Source organism: Medicago truncatula, chromosome 6, assembly GCF_003473485.1.
Source record: "Medicago truncatula cultivar Jemalong A17 chromosome 6, MtrunA17r5.0-ANR, whole genome shotgun sequence".
Lineage (NCBI taxonomy): Eukaryota > Viridiplantae > Streptophyta > Magnoliopsida > Fabales > Fabaceae > Medicago > Medicago truncatula.
Genome location: NC_053047.1, coordinates 9270664 through 9294924, shown reverse-complemented (window position 1 = coordinate 9294924; position 24261 = coordinate 9270664). Strand labels below are relative to the sequence as shown.

Genomic DNA, 24261 nt, shown 5'->3' with positions numbered 1-24261 from the left:
ACCAGAAAAGTAGGATAGTAGTAGCCAACCCCAAATCTGATAGATACTCACATCAGCCACATACACTAAAAACTACAGTCCCAATACAAGAAACAATATTAGCCACAAGAACACCATAACCGCAAATGAATCCCCACCAAAAGCGCAGACTCGAAGCAAAATCAAAACTGCCGCACCAGAAAAAGACCAATCAGAACCATAAAACTTTCCCCAGCCACACCGCAGTGTTGTCACTGAAGCACCGAAAGAAACATCACTTCCAAAATGAAGGAAGATACTAAAACCCGCCAACACAAGAAACAATCTGCTAAAAACAGTTAAAAATCTATTTAGAATTTGTTTTAGAGAAGAATAAGATGTATCTGTCAATTAGGCATTTGTCAGGAGCAAACTTAAGGACTCCCGTTCTAGAATACTATTGTATAAAGCTTTATCAACTTCATCACTTTTTGGTTCCCTTAGACCATTTTCAGATGCAGCAATTGCAAAATAATTATAGCAGATAAAGAAAAGTTATTTAAAAAAATAATCAGTCTTGTTTAAAATTTAAAACCCACAAATTATATTATGAAAGCATACTAATTGGCAACAAATAAAAATCTATTTCAGATTAAGTCTATTTATCTTTAAAAAAAAAAACAGCTTACAGTGTTTAAACTTCAACATAGCAATTAAATAATACTAGCAAAGAAGACATCCACGATTCGAGAAGAGTCTCAATTGTGTGCAGTTTTCTTCCACATGTTTCACTGCTTTGTTTGTGACATAATAACAATCTTTCAGTAATAGTTCCAAAAGCCCGCAACAATTCTTCGAGATCACATGGAGTGTTTCATCATCAACCTTCGTATCTGACAAGTTCAACACCTCCAGCTGGCGAACAACAAAGTTCATTCCAAGTAGCTTCACTCTTGAACAGTGGGCTAAGTTCAAATGTTTAATCTTAGAACATCTCCTTAAAACTTGACAAATACCTTCAGATATGTTATTGCAAGTATTCAAATCAAGAAGTTGTAAATTGGGGAAAAAGGAAGCTAATATTACAATTTTTTCATCAGTTAACCGTAAATTTCTACCTAAATAGAGAGACTTTAACTGAGGATATACACTAGAATTCCCTACACTCTCTTTCCCTATAGCTGTGTATTCCATTTTGAACTCACTAAGTGAAGGGCAGTTTCTAACGAGTGAATACAAGGCTAATTCTGTGAGCATCCAACAGTCACGAAGGTTTACAGACAGTAAGTCACGAAGAAACCAAGACAACTCAGAAACATGTTCATCATTCAGAAAATATGTGCACCTAAGATTCAAATGTTGTATACATCGCCACTTGGATAACATACAGTGAATTCCATTAATGAAGTTAGTTTGATTGTTCACCAAAGGGTGACCAAGGTTGAGTTCTTTAAGCATTGGAAAACAATCGGCAATAAGTAACAGATCGTTGTTGTAGAGAAACATGTTGGAACAATCGAGAGATGCCAAAGTTGTAATGTTTTGGGAGAAAGCTCGCAACCCATTTGCAGGAAAGGTGTGTTGGTTGGAGATACTAAGCGATGTGAGTTTCTTTAGTGGGAAAGGAGAGATTTTGTGGAGAAGCATGTCAAGGTCACCGTTGTAGTTTGAGAGGTCAAGGGAGTTGAGGTTGGTGAACCTTTTGAGGAGGCGACCGAGGAAAGGGCCTGTTGCATCTTTGACGATGAGTGAGAATCGACGACGGTCGATGATGGAGAGGAACTCTTTGGAGACAAAAGAAAGAGAATTCAAGCAGCGTTGCTTGAAGCCGTCTTTGTGGATGAACCTGAAGATAATTTCCCAACACTCATCAGGTAAATACGAACATTTTGAATCTGAAACCTCCGGACTTTTGGTGAGTAAATTGTTCGGTGAATATGATTTTAGGGAACAAGTTCTCTTCCTTTTCATTGGATATTAGAAATAATATATGTTACCGGTTTTAGGGTTTATGTTTCAGATTTTCGGATCAGAACTGGTAGTAGTTACTTTGCAACGTAAATAAATTACTGTTCGTTCCCTCTCTATATATATAGAGGGGAGTGGTTATGTCCTTATGCACCGTGCATAAATCCCAACATAATTGCTTCCTACACCCCCAAAGTGAGCCAAAACCATTTTTGTTCAAAATTAAAGAAATCTGATGGTTGTGATGTGTTTATGCACGGTGCATAAGGAAATGGCTTATGCACCATAACTTTTGCCCTTTTGGATAGCAAAGAAAGAAGGGTTATTTCATAGTTTTGATGATAGGTCCTATGACAAAAATGTTAGTTGGGTTAAGAGTTAATATTCCTTCTAATATTTCTTTAATAAATACTCATCTCATTGTTGTACAATATAACATGAAGATTATGTGTACAATAGTTGGTGAAATATCGGGTTTGTGTACTGTTCTGTCATTTTGAACTTGACTATGGTTATGATGATTTAGTGTAAAACAAAACTTTTTTTAACAATAGTTTAAAACAAAATTGTTGTGTGAAGTTTTTCTTCAAATGATAAAAAGAAAATTAGAAAATGTTAATTATTTTCAAATTTATTGAAATTCAAAATGAAAAAAAAAAAAAAATCTTAAAAAGAATACACAACGTGATTTGTGCTGATCAGAGGAGACGTCCGACATTCGACGAGGAGTTTGTTGAAGTCAAGTTTGGGTTTTTTTTTTTTTTGGGTAGGGGGTACTTAGACACTAAAGTTAATATGTGAACAAGAGTGATATGTTTAAGGTTAGAGTAAAGTGTGATAACTGTCGGCCACACACAAGCATGTATACACGATCGACTATAGCAAAGCACCGTCAAGCATACAATCCACACACAATTATCACAGTTTACTATCTCAGTTAACAAAACCATCTACAACAACCCTTATCAACCATTTCACAAATTGAATTCGTCAAATTTCTCGTACTGTATCACTAAAATGCAAGGTTAACATAAAAACTATAAAAAAAAAATAAAAAAAAAAAACATGACACGTAAAAACATATCATCAATAAATAATTTAATGAGCACTTAACAACTACAAACTACACACAGAAACATAATGGACACATGACCCACGACCCACACGGTCTGATTGGAAACATTAAAATTAAAGGAAAGGGGGTAACTGCATTTAATTCTAGTCTAGGCAACAATGTTCATTACTCATAAAATTTCACAATCTGTGTTTGACAAAACTGGGAATTGTTTTCCCATTACAACTTTAAGTGGTCTCATCGGCTCATCGGCCCCACAATCACTTCAAAATTTGTGTTGGAAATAGTATAGTTAGGCAAGCTTGGGAATTGTATTCCCATTACGACTATAAGTGGTCCCATTGGGACCAAGAGTAACAGAGATGTCACCTAATTGAAAAATGGTCACATCGCCCCTAAAAATCACATTTAACCCATTCAAATTACCACGATAGTCACATAATTCGGCCATGATACGACAGCGTTGAGAGTACACACCAATATTGGCACAATGATAACCAAAAGCTGAACGATAAGTAAAATCTGACATTCCCTTCCGAATCTCTTCAACAGCAATTTCAATTCTACCTTTAATGCTCCTTTTCTTGCCTACAAAAAAAGAATATGAACAAGTTCAAAACCAAGCACAACATGTGCAGAAGTAAAAGATCTAAAAAAATGCAGCATCCATTCATTTTTAGGGAATATCCAATTCTTAAAAATGACCATTTAACTCCATGTTCTCAGTGGTGCGACCAATACCTATATTCTTAATTATTAATTTCCCTCTACGTGTAACTAATGGACTATCCTCCATCTATTCCCTCTTAAATAAAGAAAGTTTAAAGTCCCTTACTCTGCTAATCAATTACCATACACGTCAGTCGTGCCAATTTGAACAACCCGCTATTTTTTGCAATCCGCAATTGACAGCACTCAAGTCAGCACAAAATTTAAGGTATGCAGGATTATTAGTTTTTATTATAATATTTACACAATAAATGAGATGGACATTTTAAAGTATGGAAAATGACACTGAAGGAAAAGGAGGAACTTACGGGAAATTGGTGTCACAGGAGCAGGCTTAGGCTTTTTGTAGTACTTTTTGGAGAAACGCGGCGGAGAGTATTTGCTCCTTTTTAGCGCTTCTATAAAGAAACCCAGATCTGTATAGAAGCCACATAATTCTTCATACGTGCCAGCTAGAAAATCATCATCAGCTACTTCCTGCAGGTATAGAAGAAGATTTAATGACACATCTCATAAGACATTTATTTTTAAACTATAATTATTATTTCAAATGGTTACAGTCTTACAGAATCATACTTTTTTTCCTTGTTGAAAGATTCTAATATTTACAGTTTAATGTTTAGGAAAGGGGCATACCTCGTCTGGAGTCCAACAGGAATTAATTTTTGATTGCAACTCAGGTAGACTCAGCTCAAAGTTTTTACTGACGGCCCTTTGATTGATTTGTTCATAGAGTGTGTCAACATGAGAATTCAAATGAATGTCCAGCATCAAGATTGATTTTAGTTTACTTAAGCTCTTACTCGGACGAACACAACAGTTTCTAAAAAGAAAGAAAAGACTTTTAGAGCCAACTCAACAGTATCTAAGAATACAGAAATGTGATGAGTGAAATCATTCAGCAGAGAATAAAGAAAATGCACCATCTTACTCTTTATTAAATTCAACTATAAGCTCCCAAACATCAGGCACTCTCTTTAAGAAATCCAAGAAAACAGTATTATCTAAAACTTTATTCTGCAGATAAAAGAAAATAAAATCAGAAAGACAAATGTAATTGCCATTTACAACAAGGAGAACAATAAACCGAGCACATGCCTGTAATTCTGTCGAATCAAAAGAAGCTAGAGCACATAGCCCACCATAAATTGCTACATCCCTAGCAGAAATCACTTCGATGTACTGATTACCTAGATTGGTGCTTATCTCTATGAACTGAAACAAATAATAACCAAATATGGTTATACAATAATGAACAACACAGGACAAAAATTAAAATAAAATTAAATGTATGTAAACAAACCTTTTCAGCTGCAAGTTTGTACTCTTTTTTATAGAGATAGTTAAGAGCAAGAGCACAACGAAGTTTAACAAATAAACTTGGGTCAACAGCAGCTAAAACACTTGGATCATGTGACTTGATATCCACGCCAGCCCTGTTTAAATGGGTACCAAGACAACGCAGCTGACCCAACTCAATGCAGACCAAAATTGCATTCAGTCGCATCTTAATTGTTTCCGTCAATGTAGTGCAATAAACCCGGCACTTCATGTACATATTAATAGCAGACCCTATATCCCCATGAGCATAGTAAAAATCTCCAATATCATTGTATCCCTTGCATATCCGGCCTTTAATCAAAGTCTGCAACTTAATTAAGGTCTACAAATTAATTAACCACAAGTCTACAACTTAATAAACCACAAGTATATATAGAAAATTAAAATGACCTCCCCTAGAATATAATAATAGAAAATTATAGAGTAAGACCTGTAAGTTCTTCTCAATATCAACACACCAAGCCTCATCAGCGCCATAAGCAGAACCAAGATGCATATCAATACAGGTAGCGATCTCCTTCATGAGAAAGGTATCTTCCTTTTTGATCTTATCCAATTTTGAAAGAAGATCCTACACCAGTTATAAAAAAAATGAACAACAATATCTCTATAGCACTGACACTTTTGATCAGCAAAATTTAATAAATACAACATCAATAATTGCAGATTGAGACATTGAAAATTATAGAATAATATATTACCCGATAGAAAGTAAGATCATTTTCTGATTCACTATAGACTTGTTTCTCGTTCTTCAAGATAGAATCACACCAATCCTTGATCTCATCAAGGAAACTTCTGTCAATCTCTTCAAACTTGTCTAGTTCATTGAGAATTTTCTCCATGATTTTGACATCTGTTCCCTTCTTGGTTTCATTAAAGGCCAAAAGAAGCAGTTTCAACTGCATTGCGGGGTTGTTGTTGTGATGACTGGCGATGAAGAGGAGACGAGAGATTCTGGTCCGGCCAGAGTAGGGGCTAATGTATTTCTCAATGCTGTCATAACCAACCTCATCTATGCAATCATCTTCCCTTTTAACGGGCTCTCCTAAACAGAAGATCTTGGTGTCAGGGGCAACAAGACAGTACTTGTGTGGGTCAGTTTCAATGACTTTGAAGTATAATGTTCTCATCCCACCTCTCACAGGGAAGAAGTCGCCTTCCCTCACTGGTCGATAAGCCTCCAAGAAATAAGCTGCAAACATAAAACTAGGATTAGAATTCAAAAGAAAATAGAATAAAACAAATTTATGTCAGAAGGGGGCCGCTGCCAATCAAAATAGCAGTTAGGAAGTCGGATTGTGGCCTATTGCGATTCCAAATTTCATAATTTGCAAGTAAAAAATCTCAAAATGAACTGCCTGGTATGTCAATACAATTCTATCCTACAAATTGAAGTACAAACACTGACAATGCCAGAATTTTTAGAGAAACAGCACAAAATTTATGGTCACCTATCACAGATACAAGATTGTGAATATGAAATGATGGTAACAAATTGATGTCCATATCCTATTTCATTTAATAGGGATGTAATTTTTGAGAAATCAAAATAGTAATCATCTAGAAAATTGCTCTCTAGAGATGCAATTCAGTCATTATTGTCGAATACACATTTACATATTCAATCATTATTGTCAAGGACGTATCAACAAAAGAAGAAAAATAAATCACTATGGCAATTATAGAATGAAACAGTAACTCACGTTTTAAATATTCATCAAGGAGGTTTCCAGTAACACTTTCAATAGTATCTTTGACGGGAAGTATGTGAACTCTCTTTCCATATTCGACATCAGCACATTGATACACCGAAACAATGTCTCCAATATCGACCCTAAGATTGTTCCTCACAACCGTGTTCATTGTTATTGCTGTCACTTCACATGCTTCGTGATCCAATGCAATACAAATAGTATCTTTCTTTTCATAACCCTAATAACCAAAAACACCAAACAGAAACATAAACATCACATATGAAACGTACAACCCTAATCAAACATGATAAAACACAAAAACGAAATTCATAATTAATATACAGACACAAAAATACACCAATCCAAACAGGTACTATGCTTCATAGTTACAATTCAGGTATCAAATTTAACATGAAACCCTAATGTAACACATTTTGATAACAAATTGACTTAGTTTAACCGAACCCTAACTAATCAAAAACACAAAAACCTAATCCAATAATACCTTGATCAAGATAGTGTCACCGCGGAAGATTTGAAGCTCTTTCATAACATGAGGATTAAGAGCGACGAAGGAGTTGTCATCTTCAATGGCTTCTTGAACAATAAATCTATGTGAGTCTTTTCTGTGTTCGTCAATCGAAGTGATGGAATATCCTTTTGCTTTTTCCTTACTGTAAAAATTAAACAAAATCAAAAATTATGGAAATTGAAATGAAAGAGAAGATGAAAAGGATCGGTGAAATGCAGAGAAGGAAACGTACACATCGGAGGATTTAGGTTGATTCGCCGCCATAGCGGAAGAAGAAGAGAGTGGTGGTTGAGTTTTGTGAAAGTTGAGAGAAGAAAAGAAAGAAATAGAAAGAAATAGAAAGAAATGAAAGGTTAAAGGGATTTGGGTCTTGCGAAGATATTTATAGGTAGGGTTAGTTTCCTTTCTTGTTACCAAAGAAATTTGAGTAAACTAGACCATCGACTCGCTATCGTACGCGTCATATACAAAATAGTGTTTAGTTGAATGTCATAATTGTTTTAATTAAATTCATAATATTAATTATCATATATATTGGTATTGTACCATATCATATTATGTCCTTGATATTGCAACATGATATCGACCCGGCACAGATTTTGATCTTTCAATTGGAATGAACAATAAATGCGATTATCATTGAAATTTAAATTACCCAACATTCTCCACAACTTACGTTAATTGGTGTATATTCCCATCGTTTTAAGGGGGCACATTAGAACCAAACTTCTTGTAGGAAAACTTTTTGTAATTTAAATCAATCAATAGCATAAAATTAGGAACATAATTTAACTTTTGATAAACATTAAATAATTAGGTTAAATTATTGCTAACATAATACAGCAAATAAGCGGGAAAATATTAAATTGTTGCAGACCTAACAAAATTAATAAATCAAAGACTATAAATTATTAAACTTTGAAAAATTAAGATAGTAATTTAAAAGTTCAAATTTAATTAGATTGATGATTTTAATTAACACTAGTTTATTTTTTGGGTTACAATAGTGCTAACAGAAACAGAAGAACAAGAAAAGAAAAAAAGAAAACAGAACCAGGAACAAAGAAAAACAAACAACTAGCTTCTAACAAAATAAGTGCCCATCGCATCAGCTCTAAGCATAGGAAGGAGGTCAGTTGGGGGCGATTGGTGGACAACAAACTGAGCATCTGAAATGGCACCCAATTTAGCAAAATAAATTGCACATTGATTTCCCTCTCTTAAGGTGTGATGAAGAGAGAAATTCCGATCGACTAGCAAATCTTTAATGTTTTGAATAAGAACAGCGTAGATGTGGAATCTCGGTGTATCATTCATGATGAGATTAACAGCAAGGAGAGAATCTGAGTAGCACATAAAATCATTCATGTTCAAGTCCATAGCCATATTCAGCCCTTGGTAGATAGCTGTTAGCTCTGCCAGCAGTATGTCCGTTGAGTGCGGAATGAAACCAGAGAAACCTGAGATGAACAGACTTGCGTTATTGCGGATGACACCACCGTAACCAGCACGGGAAGGAGTTCCAATGCAGCTGCCATCAACATTGATAATGCTGCCTTTGTGATTTCTGCCATTCCATTTCACGAAGCGGTCTTCATGAATTGTAGTGTCCGCACTATGGAAGGCCGAAGTGATATCAGAAGCCGCTAAAGTGATGTTATTGCACAGCCGAAATAGAGACAAATTCTCATTATTAAGGCACATTAAGTTTCGATGTCTCCAAACCCACCAAAGACTAGCTAGAAAGATATTTGAACGAGTACCAGACAAACCAAACTTAATTAACACTAGTTTAGAGACCGGGCAAGTTAGATATTAAATAATTTTTATAAGTTTGTGTGCACGAATACACGTGTCAATATATTAGATTGAAGTTATTTAAATTTAAAATTATATTAATATCATAAAAATAAATATAAATGATGAGATGAATGTCCGATGCACGAATGAAAAGTGTAACAAAATGAATTAGTCCAAGTGGTAAGAGTTTTGGGTCTCTTTAAACATGTGGTCATGGGTTTGTTTTGTGGCCCATGCGATGAGAGAGAAAAATCGATTGAAAGGGAAGAAAGTGGTTGAAATATATATATATATATATATATATATATATATATATATATAGGGTTTTGCTACAATAGACCCACTCATTTTCATGAAGGTCTATTTTAGCAACCAACATCTTTTATTTGGACCAAAAAACCCACTGCTTTAAACAAAGTGAAACTTAAATATGAGGACGGAAAGGTAATATCAAACTCTTATTAATTGTGTACCACTTTCTGTCTCTGCTGTCGTCTTCCTCATATCCTCTTTCTCTCCATTATTTTTGTTGTTTATTATCTTAAAAAACGCTTCACCCGGTTCCCTTCATCCTAATTGTTCCAAGCTTGATTAAACTTAAAATGCATGACGACCTTGTACAACCATGTCAAAAGAGGTTGAAACAAACTTCCAACAAGAAGGTTCGTCCCCTCAAATTTCAAGAAGGAGACTCTGTGCCTAAAAAGGTATTATCTTTCCAACCAGACTCTAGGAGCAAGTGGACGCCTAACCATGAAGGCTCATGTGCAATGACTTTTACAACTATGGATGGTCACAAACTTGCACTTCCTATGGATGTCGATGCAGTCAAGAAATACTTTGTAAAAAAAAAAAGGCTCGATAAGTCGCAAACCTGAAAAGGCGGTTTAAGAAAAATGAGCGTCTCGGTGGACTGAAAACCCGAAGGGGCAGTCTAGGCAAAAATTAGAGACATGAACAAAAATGACTATCCTGATAGATTGAAAACCCGAAAGGGCGACCTATGCAAAAGTTAATGATCAAAAGACAAAGTAACTGCATCCGGTCGGGCACAATCCACTTGGGGCATCCAGCTATCAAAAGACCTCCGATACGAAGATCTGCATATCAAAGACTCGGAACAGGGAGAATAGCGGTTATTGTGTTCAACGTACCCTTCCCATTACACTTACCATTTTTCCAAACTTTTCATAAATCTGTGGAGCCATGCCCTTGGCAGGTCACCACTCAATTCATCAAATTTGAGTCTGTGCCCATTTATTTGGAACTCTCATTTATTCTATTTGCATAATTTCTTCTATCTTTGATAGCAATACTTAAAGCAAAAATTTTCAAAATACAAAACCTTTTTTTTACATCTTTTGAAAAGTGTGAACAACAAACACACTCTCTTTGAACTCATGAGTAGGAGAAGCGTGCATCAGCATCCGCCTCAAGAGCAGTTATAATTCGAAAAGGTTAAAAATTGTTGGAAGACAACTCACCCTGTTGATGTTTGTGTCGGTCTCAGTAAAACGTATGATTCATAAACTATAATTTGAAACCCTTTAAAAAAATTCGGCTTATATAATCTGAAAATTGTCAAACACCCCAAAAGAGACAAACTATGGTGTAAAAAACACATATTTCGGATTATACAATCCAAACGGTATCAGAACAGAAACAGACTCACTGTTTTTGTCTGATTCATACAGATTGTAAGTCCTTGATATAAATATGCAATCGTGAAATTATAAAAAATAAAAAAAAATTAATGGAAACGATAAGAAACAACACAAATTAAACATAGATTGTACGAATTAAACACAAATTATCCGTAGGTTACAACCAAATATTCGAACATAAAATTAAAAATATCAAATTTGTTCAAAATACTACAACACCATAAAAACTACTAGGTAGCCCTAGGACCCTACCACGCCTACGACGATAAATCCGTCATCCATGAACCTCGTGCAGAACTACTTACAAACTCTCCCATTCAGCATTCCGCTATCCACCGCACCTATGTCCATGATAGATAAGAATGATATCTGATATAGCCCGATCTTACGATCAGTTTTAGATACTCATTGTCTCCCTCCTGCTCAACAACAACCTCATAAAAGGCGTCTTGTTCAGTTGGCTTTGGGATATGAGCTTCCTCTTCCAGAGCTATGATGTGTGGATGTGAAATGGTATAAAACCATCTTATGTAACCATTAGACATTTTCCTGGTCACGTGAACATGATACATGGTCAACACATACAAGTCATGTGGCCAACCAGGATGATCTTCTAGCTGCTCTTGCTCCATCTCCACCTGCTCCCCATCCCCCATCTGATGATGTTCGTGTTGGGGCTCGTACTGTGGCGCATGATCGTTCACCTTAGATGTTCACTCACCATCAGCACGACGTCTCCTACCCTTGCCACCACGCCTACCTACTCCCCCCTTCGCTTCATTCCTCTCCATCCGCTCTCGCCTAATAGAAGCATGCATCACTTGTCTTTGATTTCTGATAATTATTTTCAAAATATAAACATCAATGTAGTTTGTTTGGACTAAATAAATTTTTATTTTATATACAAAAAATCATTCAATGTTTGCATCGCACCCGTTGTAGATTTTATGTGGTTATATCTCAAAAATCAAATTTTATAATATATCAATATGAGAAAATTGATATGCTTAAATTTTGAAAACTAATGATTATTTTAAAAATCCAAATATTAATTGTGTTTTTATTGACTCTTTTTTATGCAAATTAGTGAAATTAAGAAATTAAAATAGATGAGAATAAACTATTTTCCTATATTTATGTGATAATAGATTTTTTTTTCTTTCTATATATTTAAGGGAATTTAATAATAAGGAGAAGAAAGAGTAAACAAATTGATTTTGTATTTTACAAGATTACCATTAAACAAACACATAAAATTAAGGTGATCAAGAGTTTGAGTTGAATGGAGTAAACATAAAATTAAAGGACAGTTATGAGAATTTGCTAGAGTACGATATATCTGGAGTATATTATTATTAGCAGATTAAATTGACCAAACTAACTTTTTTTATTGGGTCGAATTTTCTCTCCTTAAATAACTGAACCCACCGACTCGATGTAACAATAAGTAATAATATATTTATTAAAAAGGCTAAAATATGGTTTTAGTCCCTGCAAATATGCCTTGTTTTGGTTTTAGTCCCTGGTAAAAAAAAAATTGTTTTTGGTCCCTGCAAAATTTTTAGGGACTATTTTCAAAAACAAAAAATTTTGCAGGGACCTTTTTTAAAAACAAAATATTTTGCAGGGACCAAAAACTACAAAATTGGTTACGTTATAATGTGCCACGTATGCAAATCATCACAAAAGTGGGGTCAGGGACTATTTTCAAAAACAAAAAATTTTGCAGGGACCAAAAACAAATTTTTTTTTTACCAGGGACTAAAACCAAAACGAGGCATATTTGCAGGGACTAAAAACATATTTTAGCCTATTAAAAAATATGTAATAAGAATGACTTTGAGTTAGGGTTTTTATTTGGTGCAGATTTTCTTCTCGATAAGGCTTTGAATTTTCTCACAATAATAAACTGAACCAAACCTACTACTCTACACAATCAAAGCAGGGTGAGTTGGATTTTACTCAAATCAAATGAATTTTATGTCGGTGGCCGAGGTAACATTCTGGCATTACTGGGTGTTTCTTCTACTGCAAGAAATCCGGAATCCCGTGGAGAGATTAAGAACAAAATATAACGACCATGATAACGAAGACAAACTAAGTGATTTACACGATGAGAATGAAGACAAGTTAAGTGATTTAGCCGACTGTGTTTTACTTCACATACTCTCTTTTTTGAATACTAAATACGCAGTTCAAACTTGTATTTTGTCCAAAAGATGGAAGAATATATGGAAGTGTCTTCCAAGCCTTATAATACGTTATTCACACTTTAAGAATCTCAGAGATTTCGAGTATTTCATTCATTGGTTTTTGGGTACACGTGATCGCTCAATCGCACTGGAAGTTCTTGATTTTTGTCAGGAGAATCTTGATAGCTATCAAATTAGTCATCTCGGATGGATTGTCAGATACGCTTTTTCACATAATGTCAAGTGAGTACGAATCAATGTTAGAAGTATTCAATCCAATTGGTCTTACTTCTTTTCATGTGACACTTTAACATCACTTCACATTTCTGTTGCTTTTCCTCAACGAACATTATTTCCAAATTCTTTGAATTTTCCATGATTAACCTACTTGTTTTTAGGGTCCTTTGACTTTGGTGTGGACGATAATGGCCGTGTTGAGCCTTTTTCAGCATTTAAGAGGTTGAATAGCTTGATTGTTCAAAATTGTTGCGTTCTTGATAAATAAAACCTTTGCATATCGAGTGCCACGCTCACCAATTTAACAATAGACTATGGCTCCTGGCAGTTAGGCTATTACAAGTTCGAGTTATGCACTCCAAATCTCTGTACCTTCGTGTATAAGGGTATTCCCTCTGTCCAGCAACTCTGTGGGAGCAAGAGCAATCTATCTTCTGTTAAACATGCAACTATAGTTGTAATAAGTTTGTTCCAATCTGCAAAGACTGCATTGATTATATATAACTGGTTGGTTGAGCTTGCTAACTTCGAATCATTGACAATCAACTCAACTACTCTTCAGGTACTTTATGGCATGTTTGGTTGGTTTCGTTTTTTACTACAGACAACTTTTTTTCTTAATATGCTTTTTTTTTTTTTTTCAGTTATAATTTTTGTCGAAGTGTATGACTTGTTTTAAATTGATTCTCATTCATAATCATCCCTCATTGCTTAGATTCTCGACTCAGTTCCTACCACGTTGAAGGCTGAGTTTCCTTTCCTTGTGTAACTTGAAGTCACTGAAAGTACAAACGCACAAATCATCCATACCTAATGAATATCTGAATTTTTTGCTTCAAAACGCACTGTCAGCAAAGGTTGACCTCATACGTCGATTAAGGTAAAAGTGCATTCAATTTGCCTCTTAATTCTTAAAGATGTTGACATAAAGATTGGACGGCTTCCTATTTTATTGATTTCTTGATGTTGCACTTATTTGGTAACGTGAAAATGGTGTTATTTTTTCAGCTGAAACCTGGAACCAACTTCACACCTCAACAGAAGTTATAGAAGGGATGAGGATACTATCTAAAAGATTTTGTAATTTTGCCAAGACATCTGATTAAGCAAGGATGCACTATAATAATTAGATAGCATGCTTGTGTCTTTTTCTTTAGTGTTTTTTCTTCTCAGATTCTTACTGGTTTGCAGAGAAAATTTGAACTCTCTCTTTGTTTTCTTTTACTAATCTCTTGATTCATGTATTTGAATCCTTCACGTTTCTCAAAAATAATAAAGAACCAATATACTTTATTTAGTAAGAGTTATAATGTTTACCACTGTGAATCATTGTTAGTGTTTTGGCTTCTATGTTATGGATACTATGAATTTCAAATATATATAAGTTATAGGAGCTTCTGTTGATAGGTAAATTCAATCATACACAATGATACATTTAGAAATTCTCTTTCATTTAGAAAAAAACATTTCGGTTCAGTTGATACAATAGCAATTTTCTTCTGCCCAATGCATATTTTATAGGGTAAAGCACTATTAACCCTATTTTATAATCCAGTTCACCGATTCAGTGTTTTTTGGACTGAAATAGAACTTGTTTGGATAGGTTTCGCTTAACTGGAAACCAGCTCAGTTAAGAATCAATATTGGTTCTAAACCAAACTTTGTCCATGCCTACTTCCATGGCATGATTTTGAAGCAATTTGTTTCCCTCCTATAATATAGAGGTTGTTGTTTTGAGCTGTTCACCTTAATCACAATTTGCTTTATTTGAGTGTTAGTTGTTTTTTTTAATTTCCATAAATTTATGTTTTTATAAGATTAGCAGCTTTGCATTGATTTGAGAATGCACATTAGGGTTCTATTGGTACTTGAATTGGGTTCTACATATCAACAATGAGAATGCACAAGGTGAGAGTATCGGGAGCAAAAACGAACTAATGATCTAAAATAACCATATATCGCTTGTATCATTGTAAATTATAATTCATCACAAAAATATAAAAAAAACTAGGGTTAAATATGTTTTTGGTCCCTATAAATATATCAATTTTTCGTTTTAGTCCCTCTAAGATTTTCCTGCAACTTATAGTCCCTATAAAATTTTTAATCTTCATTTTTGGTTCCTCTTTTAAAGTAAAATCATATTTAAAATTCATATTTTTTAATAAAATTTTCCAAAAAAAATCAAAATATTATAAGAATGACTTCCAAAAAAATTTAGAATTTTTTAACAAAACATGAATTTAATATGAATTTTTATATTTTTTACAGTTAAAAATTCATATTTAATTTGTGTTTTGTTAAAAAATTCTAAAATTTTTTAGGAATTTTTTTTAGAATATTTGACACATTTCTGCACAATTTCATTAAAAAAAATACAAAAATTAAATTAAAAATAGGGACCAAAAGTAGTGATTGAAAATTTTATAGGGACTAAAAGTTGAAGGAAAATTTTATAGGGACTAAAAGTTGAAGGAAAATTTTATAGGGACTAAAACAAAAAGTTGACATATTTATAGGGACCAAAAACATATTTAACCCAAAAAACTATAGTTTTTATATAGTCGTATAGGTAGGCACACCATTAGCCTAACTTTATAAACAAAGAACGTGTGTCATTAATTGTCTTGCGATTTTTATTTCTTTCATTCTATTCCTGATTGTGGTTCTAACAATTTGATAAGAGGTGATGTTCAGCCATGACAAAACCTCACATTCAAAAGAAAGTTTGATAAATGTAAAGTAATATAATTCAATGTCTCTACAAACCCTATCTGCTTCTAGACATGGAGGTAAAGACGCAAACAATCTAACTTGAATTCATTCAATAACATACAATATGTTTCCTAAAACTTTTCTCTAACATGTCATACCCATATAAATTTATATTTAGAAGTTTCTTATTAATTTTATAACATAGGTTCATGAAGCAACATCTTAAATATTTAAAGACGTACAAACTTCAGACAAAAATCTTCGAACAAAGCATCATTTGATGCATCCGTAAAGCTGATGATTTGTTAAAAATGGTCGTTTTTAACGTCTGAACTAACCATCTATATTAATATAGAAAAATATATAGACGAAGAAATACTGATCATAATGAAATGATGAACGAGATGAACGAAAAAACCAAAGCTTAGAGGAAGAGTAATAGTAGGCTCGAAAAGGACAAACAAAATGGAAATTGCAAAAAATGAAACTAATGAAAAGGGTTATATATCATAATGAAGGAAAACATAAAGATTAGTGATTCAAAAAATGTGTAAGCAGACATCATTGCTATCAATTGATGTGGCACACCAAACGGAAAGGATTATGTATTCCAGAGGATCATATACCCCATAGGTTCAGCACAAAGGATCGTCAAAGAGGATGTGTTGGCTCACTAGTATAGTGTATAGTTGTTATGATGTATATACTATAAATTAGCACCAGTTGTTAGAGATTTGTTAATTGACAACTATTATTTATGTAGTGGTGTATAGCTACAAGTTAGTTGCATAAGTTTGAGTCGGTTAGTCAGTTAGAGATTAACCTGCTAATATAGTTTACTTTCTAGTCAAGTAACCATAGTTAGTTAAAGCTTTGCATTGTGTATATAAGGAGAACACTAGAATGCAATTAGATACAAAGAGTGTGAATCATTGTTGATTACACTGAATAGAGAATATATATTATAACTATTTTTCTCTCTTTTCTCTCTAATCTCATATCTCTTCTATTCCTTTTCACGTTGTTTTCATGATTCACTTTAGGTTTATCATAAATTAGAAGCTTATCCCAACGGTGACTAGTCGAAGGGGCAAGAGGTACCACATTGATGTAGATTACCATACCGGTGCAACGCTCATACCAGGAAAATATTTCTACCTCAATTATTTTGTATTTTATTTGTCTGGCTTTAAGACTTTTTGATCCATTACCTGTTAAATTAACTAAGGGTCTATATGGGGTTTATGAAACGATAGAAAATTGCTCTTTTAGGCACCTAGCAATTGCTCACGAACATCTTAAATTTTGGAAAATACCTTCGATGGTATTTAACTACCGATCATATATTTCAGCGAGTATAGGAATGGTAGTAAACTACCATTTAAAGGAATGGTAGTTAAGTACCATTCTAACTAAAATGATCGAAAGTTTGAGTTTCTTTTAAGCACTTTTAAAGTTTTATTACAGCCTCCAGTTGCTGCAGTTTCCATTTCCTATCCAAAAGAAGCCATTAGATCAGAATGCTTGATAGATGGCGAGTTGCAGGGGTTTGGTCAACTCCATCCACGAAGCCAAAGAGTGCAAACATTAGGTAAATATTTGAATTTATATTGCAAAAGTGGAAGCTCACTGCACTTTAAGATGCCACACGTTTGAACACGAATACGTAAAATAGATGCAGAATCCTTCCTTTGATAAAAGCAAAAGTGAACTATTTTAGTCGCATAAGTTTGATGTGTTGTTAATTATTGTTTCAACGAACGGTAATTAACTACTATTGGGCGCATTTTCGGTAGTTTGAGGTGATTATGTGTCTGTATTAGGGGTCTAAAGAGCAATTTTCATAACGCTATATGACTAAGAGGCCCAACCTAAAAAAGGATTGAATGGGACATAAAAAAGTATCCGTTGAAAGGAGCTTAATGGTGCAAAAGCTACTCCATCTACTATTTCGTACATAAGACCATGTACAATGGCCTATTGAATCTGACATTTAATAGGTTGAAACCATTGCAATGCCTTGTTGAATAAGAGGGAAGAGGAGAGAGGTGATTAATGGATTCAACATGTTTAATATCTGACCGAGGGGCCACGCGGCGCGTTTTCATTTGGCCACGCACAGCGCGTGCAATACACGCGCCGACAGGGCGCGTCGCTGAAGGAAGACGCGGAGAGAGAAACGATTTTGGGATAAAGTGGGACACGTGGTCCAATCTGATTGGCTGGCTAGATTTTTATCTTTTTAATAATTTGGACTCAATTATTTCATTGCAAATATTTTTTTTTTTTTTTATTTTTTCACCAAAATTCGTGATTTTTTTCTCTCTATAAATAGAGACTTGGATCATTTGATTTGGACACAGAAAAAAAACCATAATTTTCACTCTCTTAATCTTATTATTAGCATTTCTTTTGAAGTTTTAGTCTTTATTTAGTGAAATGGATCCCACTAACAATCAATTCAACACCCAAAATTCTTCTGTATTGCATTTTATGTTAAGAAAATAAAAATAAATTATTTAAATAAATTTTGTTTTTACAAAAAAAAAAAAAATTGTTAAGTGTTTCTTCATTTTAATTTAATTATAATCGATAATTGTAATTTTATGTAATTATAAAAACAAAAATATAAAATTAAATAAGAATAAGAAATAAAAGGTGGTGGGGTAGGGTGTTGAATGAAAAACCATTGGAGAGGTAAAAATTGAATGGGTGTTGAATTAAGAGAGAGAAAATAATGTGAAGTGTTGGAAATTGAAAAAGTGGATGTTGAAGGTTGTTGAATGTATTTTACCATTGTAAATGATCTAAGGAAATTCGTACTGATGTGCCTCTATCTATCTCAGACTTCAGTTATGCGGACGTGTAACATTAATCTCGATATGATCTCATGGATCACCACAGTAAAGGTAGAAACAAATCGTAGCGTCTAAGAGGTCAACTACTCTACAAATAAGAGTTCATCCCTCCATATGATCATTCAACTCACATTACTCTCGCTGCCTATTTACACCATCTCTTACTTTGACATCAAAGTGTTTTTGCAGGTATCCCTCATTTAAAGAAGGAGCATACGAGAAGAAGATGATGTCATCGATGTCAAAGCTTGAAGATCACATCACCAACCCCGGTGATCCGTCTCTGTGCTCATATTGCCAATCAAACTGATTCAAACAACCTTGTTTTTTTTTTTGGTCAGCTTGGATTGATTTGGATTTCGTGAGAAAATATCATAAAAGTTAAATTATACCAAAGTGTCTATTTTTAATTGGTTTGAATTTTTTCTCCCTTTAAAATTGAACTTAAAAAAAAAATCAATAATATTTAGACCGGTGCTAGTCACACAAAAAAAAAAAAACAAGTTACATCCCAGAATGATTAATATACCCCTAAATTGAACATAAGTAAACTTAATTTACATTAACCTAGATTGAACGTAAGACCGTGTGCAATGGGGGTGTTGAACCCCATATTCAACAAGCAAACCATTGGAGAGGGGGGTGTTGAAAGTGAGCTGGAGGAAAGAGATGATGAATATATTCAATAGGTTGAATCCTGATGCCGGAAGCCACGTGGCGCGCTCGGATTGGATCTTTTTTGGCGCGTGCGTTACACGCGCCGACAAGGCGCGTCGGTGACAGTTGGACGCGGAGAGAGAAGCCTTTTTGGATAGATGCTGCCACGCGTCGCTTTCTGGTTGGCTGACTTGGATTTTTATCTTCTTAATACTTTGGACTCAATTATTTCATTGCAAATAATTTTATTTTTATTTTTTTTTTCACCAAAATTCGTGATTTTTTTTCTCTATAAATAGAGACTTGGATCATTTGATTTGGACACAGAAAAAAAAACCATAATTTTCACTCTCTTAATCTTATTATTAGCATTTCTTTTCATTTCTTTTTCTACTGTCTTGCATTTTAAGCTATTTGTGTGACCCGTACTTAGTTTGTTGTATTGCATTTTATTTATGTTAAGAAAATAAAAATAAATTATTTAAATAAATTTTGTTTTTATAAAAAAAAATAAAAATTGTTAAGTGTTTCTTCATTTTAATTTAATTATAATCGATAATTATAATTTTATGTAATTATAAAAACAAAAATATAAAATTAAATAAGAATAAGAAATAAAAGGTGGTGGGGTAGGGTGTTGAATGAAAAAACCATTGGAGAGGTAAAAATTGAATGTGTGTTGAATTAAGAGAGAGAAAATGATGTGGAGTGTTGGGAATTGAAAAAGTGGGTGTTGAAGGTTGTTGAATGGGTTTTACAATTGTAAATGGTCTAAGTAAACTGAATTTACACTAACCTCTTATCTACATACACGTAAGTAAACTGAATTTACATTAACCTAGATTGAACATAAGTAAACTAAATATACATTAACATAAATTGAACATAAGTAAACTAAATTTACATTAACCTAAATTGAACATAAGTAAACTTAATTTACATTAGCCTAGATTGAACATAAGTAAACTTAATTTACATTAACCTAAAGGCTAAAGTGCACTTTTCCCCTCCTAACTTTCAAAAACTTGCAATTTTGACCCCTAAGTACCAAAACCACAATTTAGCCCCCCTAAGATTTAGCTCCATTGCAACTTTGATCCTTTTGACCAATTTTGACCAAGTCAACGCTGATTTCGCATGCCACATGTGTATTTTTTAATTTTCTTATTTTTTTTCTTAAAAGCTGCATACTCATTTATTAAATTAAAAAAATAAAAAAAAAATCAGAATTTTTAAAAAAAATCAAAATTGAAGATTTTTTTTTACTTTTCTTTTCTATTTTTTTTAATTTTCTTTCTTTTAAAAGCCACATAATCATTTATTAAATTAGAAAAATGAAAAAAGAAATTGAAAAATAAAAAAAAAATCAGAATTTTAAAAAAAAATCAGAAATTGAAGAACTTTCTTAATTTTCTTTTCTATTTTTTTTTAATTTATGATTTTTAATTTTTCAATTTCTTTTTTCATTTATCTAATTATCAGAAATTAAAAAAAATAGAAAAGAAAATTAAAAAATATTCTTCAATTTCTGATTTTTTTTTAATTTTTCAATTTCTTTTTTCATTTTTAATTTAATAAATGATTATGTTGCTTTTAAAAAATCAGTAATTAAAAAAAAAGTAGAAAAGAAAATTAAAAAAAATTCTTCAATTTCTGATTTTTTTAATTTAATAAATGATTATGTGGCTTTTAAAAAATCAGAAATTAAAAAAAAGTAGAAAAGAAAATTAAAAAAAATTCTGATTTAAAAAAAAATTCCTCAATTTCTGATTTTTTTTTTTAATTTTTCAATTTCTTTTTTCATTTTTTTTAATTTAATAAATGATTATGTGGCTTTTAAAAAAAAAAAATTTTAAAAATACACATGTGGCATGCCATATCAGCGTTGACTAGGTCAAAATTGGTCAAAAGGACCAAAGTTGCAATGGGGCTAAATCTTAGGGGGGCTAAATTGTGGTTTTGGTACTTAGGGGGCCAAAATTGCAAGTTTTTGAAAGTTAGAGGGGGAAAAGTGCACTTTAGCCTAACCTAAATTGAACACATCTCATGCCAAAACAAACAATAAACAAATAGAAACTCATCGAAAATGAAATTCATGAAATTCACTAACCTTTATGAATATAGTACAGATCAATAACAAAGATGTTGATTCAGATATTGGTTGCACATCTATGGTGATTTGTGGATGAAAGGGGGTAAGGGTTCAAAATGATCATAATTAAAGATGGGTTTTTAAAAATTTACATGAAGAGGACAATTTTGGTATTATTGTAAAATTTTAAATAAATTTGGGTGTAACTTGTTTTTTTTTGGGGTGTGACTGGCATTGGTCTAATATTTATTAAAAAAAAACAAGTAATCTTCTTATCTTCTTATATATCTTCTTATATATTAAAGTTAACACAGAAGCATATTTTAGCCCTAATTTTAACCTAAATCTATTGCATAAATTTACTATTTAAACTCTGATGCTAAATTCTTTTGTTTAACCTTATTGAATTTTCCCCCTTCTCAATTTCTCGAACATCTTCTTATATATTAAAGTTAACACAGAAGCATATTTTAGCCCTAATTTTAACATAAACCTATTGCATAAATCTTCTTATATATTAAAGTTAACACAGAAGCATATTTTAGCCCTTATTTTAACCTAAACCTATTGCATAAATTTACTATTTTAACCCTGATGCTAAATTCCCTTCTTATATATTAAAGTTAACACAGAAACATATTTTAGCCCTAATTTTAACCTAAACCTATTGCATAAATTTACTATTTTAACCCTGATGTTAAATTCCTTTGTTTAACCTTATTGAATTTCCCCCTTCTCAATTTCTCGAACATCTTCTTATATATTAAAGTTAACACAGAAGCATATTTTAGCCCTAATTTTAACCTAAACATATTGCATAAATTTACTATTTTAACCCTGATGCTAAATTCATTTGTTTAACCTTATTGAATTTTCCCCCTTCTCAATTTCTCGATACATCTTCTTATATATCTTCTTATATATTAAAGTTACCACAGAAACATATTTTAGCCCTAATTTTAACCTAAACCTATTGCATAAATGTACTATTTTAACCCTAATGCTAAATTCCCTTCTTATATTTTAAAGTTAACACAGAAGCATATTTTATCCCTAATTTTAACCTAAACTTATTGCATAAATTTTAGCCCTAATTTTAACCTAAACCTATTGCATAAATTTACTATTTTAACCCTGATGCTAAATTCATTTGTTTAACATGTGAGTTCTAAGTTATTTCTTTTACGAAAATTTAGTTTTGTAATGGGAATGTGTACAGACTACATCACGATTGTGGCCATTTAAGGCACATGGCTGCTGATATATTGGCAACTTATACAAAAAAATGTTTTGAGGTAATTTGAGGATTGAATAAGAGAATTGGTGGCTGAACTGTTGGATAATCATATAGTATTCAAGCTATTGTCTTTTAATTTTTATCTGAATGAATGACACTGGTATGATTAATTTTGCTTTTGTATGGTATGTACTAAATCTTTCTAATACTTGACATAATTCTATATTTTGGTGGCTGAACTATTAGCTAATTAAATGGGTATTGTATATTTTGTAGTCTTTTGAATGGGGATAGAACAATTAATGCTTCTGTTTTAGGATGTTGGAAGCTATATCTTGAGTGCGGAGCTGCTTTATCACTATCAGCAAAGATGCGGTTTGCTTACCGTCCATTTCAGGATATTTTTCTGCTCACCACATTCATTTGGACTTGCTGTATTTTGTGAAAGGTGCCTTATAAATTTGGATGTTGCTCCCAACTGTAGGCCTATTGTAATTGAGCTGTATAATAGCATTGTACTCTTCTCTATTATTAAAATTATAGATTGCTGCCCAATGTAACTAAACATATTTTGAATCAATTATACAAATTTCTTTTAACATAATTTTTGTATCTTTGTTAGTGATATATAATATATGAATTTTCAATGTAATTGACTCACGAGAAAAAGAGATGTGTGCAGTGCTTTTGGCAAAATCTCTTCTATTATTAAATTATAGATTGTTGCTCAATGTCACTAAAAATATTTTGAATCAATTATACAATTTCCTTCTATAGTTGTATTTAAAATTATGACATTAAAATTATAAGTTGGGATTGTATTATAAAATTTTGCTTTTGTCTACTACACTTACAATGTATATGACCCGTGCGGCAGCACGGGTGGACGATCTAGTAAGAGTGACTTTGAATATTTGTGAGGAAAAACCTACTACTACCAAGAATTAGGAAATAACCTGTACGTGCAGACTTTTCTGCTGAATTAGGGTTTTTTCTTTCTCGTTTTACTTTCTTGTTTTCAAAACTTGCTTCAGAAACGCACCATCAAAGGGTGGATTGGATTTTACTCAAATCAATATGAATCTCTTGTCCACGGTTGAGGTAACATGCTGGCATTACTGGTTGTTTTTTCTACTGAGAGGAATCCGAAACCCGGTGAAGAGAGTAATTCAAAAATATAGCATCTATGATAATAACGACAAATTAAGTGATTTCCCCGATTGTGTTTTACTTCACATACTCTCTTTTTTGAACACCAAATACGCAGTTCAAACTTGTGTTTTGGCCAAAAGATGGAAGAATCTCTGGAAGCGTCTTACAAGCCTTATAATAGGTTATTCACATTTTAAGGATCTCAAAGGTTTTGAATATTTAATTCATGGATTTTTTGGTACACGTGATCGCTCAACGGCGCTGCAAGTTCTTAATTTTCGTGAGGAATGTTATGTGGGGTATCAAAGCCATCTCGAATGGATTGTCAGATATGCTTTTACGCATAATGTCAAGCGA

At 32.9% G+C, this 24261-nt stretch overlaps 3 protein-coding genes across 5 annotated transcripts; all 3 read right to left on the bottom strand.

The window, feature by feature from the left end:
• Positions 1 to 681: 681 nt before the first annotated feature.
• Positions 682 to 1929, bottom strand: LOC120575969 (F-box/LRR-repeat protein 7). The gene has a single exon (XM_039826898.1). It carries the CDS (start codon positions 1927 to 1929, stop codon positions 682 to 684), a length of 1248 nt encoding a protein of 415 aa, XP_039682832.1.
• Positions 1930 to 3108: 1179 nt separating this feature from the next.
• On the bottom strand, positions 3109 to 7631 carry LOC120575776 (uncharacterized). Of its 3 annotated transcripts, none has more exons than XM_039834957.1 (11): positions 7533 to 7631; positions 7274 to 7442; positions 6778 to 7006; positions 5773 to 6266; positions 5502 to 5642; positions 5034 to 5393; positions 4829 to 4945; positions 4662 to 4747; positions 4367 to 4553; positions 4039 to 4207; positions 3109 to 3589 (listed from the first exon to the last, which is right to left on the bottom strand). In XM_039834957.1, exons 1-11 carry the CDS (start codon positions 7562 to 7564, stop codon positions 3294 to 3296), a joined length of 2280 nt encoding a protein of 759 aa, XP_039690891.1. In that variant the 5' UTR covers positions 7565 to 7631; the 3' UTR covers positions 3109 to 3293. The 3 variants fall into 3 exon arrangements, with proteins under 3 accessions (XP_039690891.1, XP_039690892.1, XP_039690893.1); XM_039834958.1 differs by having other exon boundaries at positions 5034 to 5381; XM_039834959.1 differs by having other exon boundaries at positions 5034 to 5375.
• A 746-nt stretch (positions 7632 to 8377) lies between these two features.
• Positions 8378 to 9004, bottom strand: LOC112422739 (uncharacterized). The gene has a single exon (XM_024786363.1). It carries the CDS (start codon positions 9002 to 9004, stop codon positions 8378 to 8380), a length of 627 nt encoding a protein of 208 aa, XP_024642131.1.
• Between the last annotated feature and the right edge of the window lie 15257 nt (positions 9005 to 24261).

Excerpts from the sequence above, each read along its gene's own strand:
- LOC120575969 (XM_039826898.1), bottom strand. The coding sequence starts at position 1,929 with ATGAAAAGGAAGAGAACTTGTTCCCTAAAATCATATTCACCGAACAAT.
- LOC120575776 (XM_039834957.1), bottom strand. The coding sequence starts at position 7,564 with ATGGCGGCGAATCAACCTAAATCCTCCGATGT. Across the intron at positions 7,443-7,532 it reads CAACCTAAATCCTCCGATGT|TAAGGAAAAAGCAAAAGGAT; the intron begins GTACGTTTCCTT and ends TAATTTTTACAG. Across the intron at positions 4,208-4,366 it reads CCTGTTGGACTCCAGACGAG|GAAGTAGCTGATGATGATTT; the intron begins GTATGCCCCTTT and ends CTATACCTGCAG.
- LOC112422739 (XM_024786363.1), bottom strand. The coding sequence starts at position 9,004 with ATGTGCCTTAATAATGAGAATTTGTCTCTATTTCGGCTGTGCAATAAC.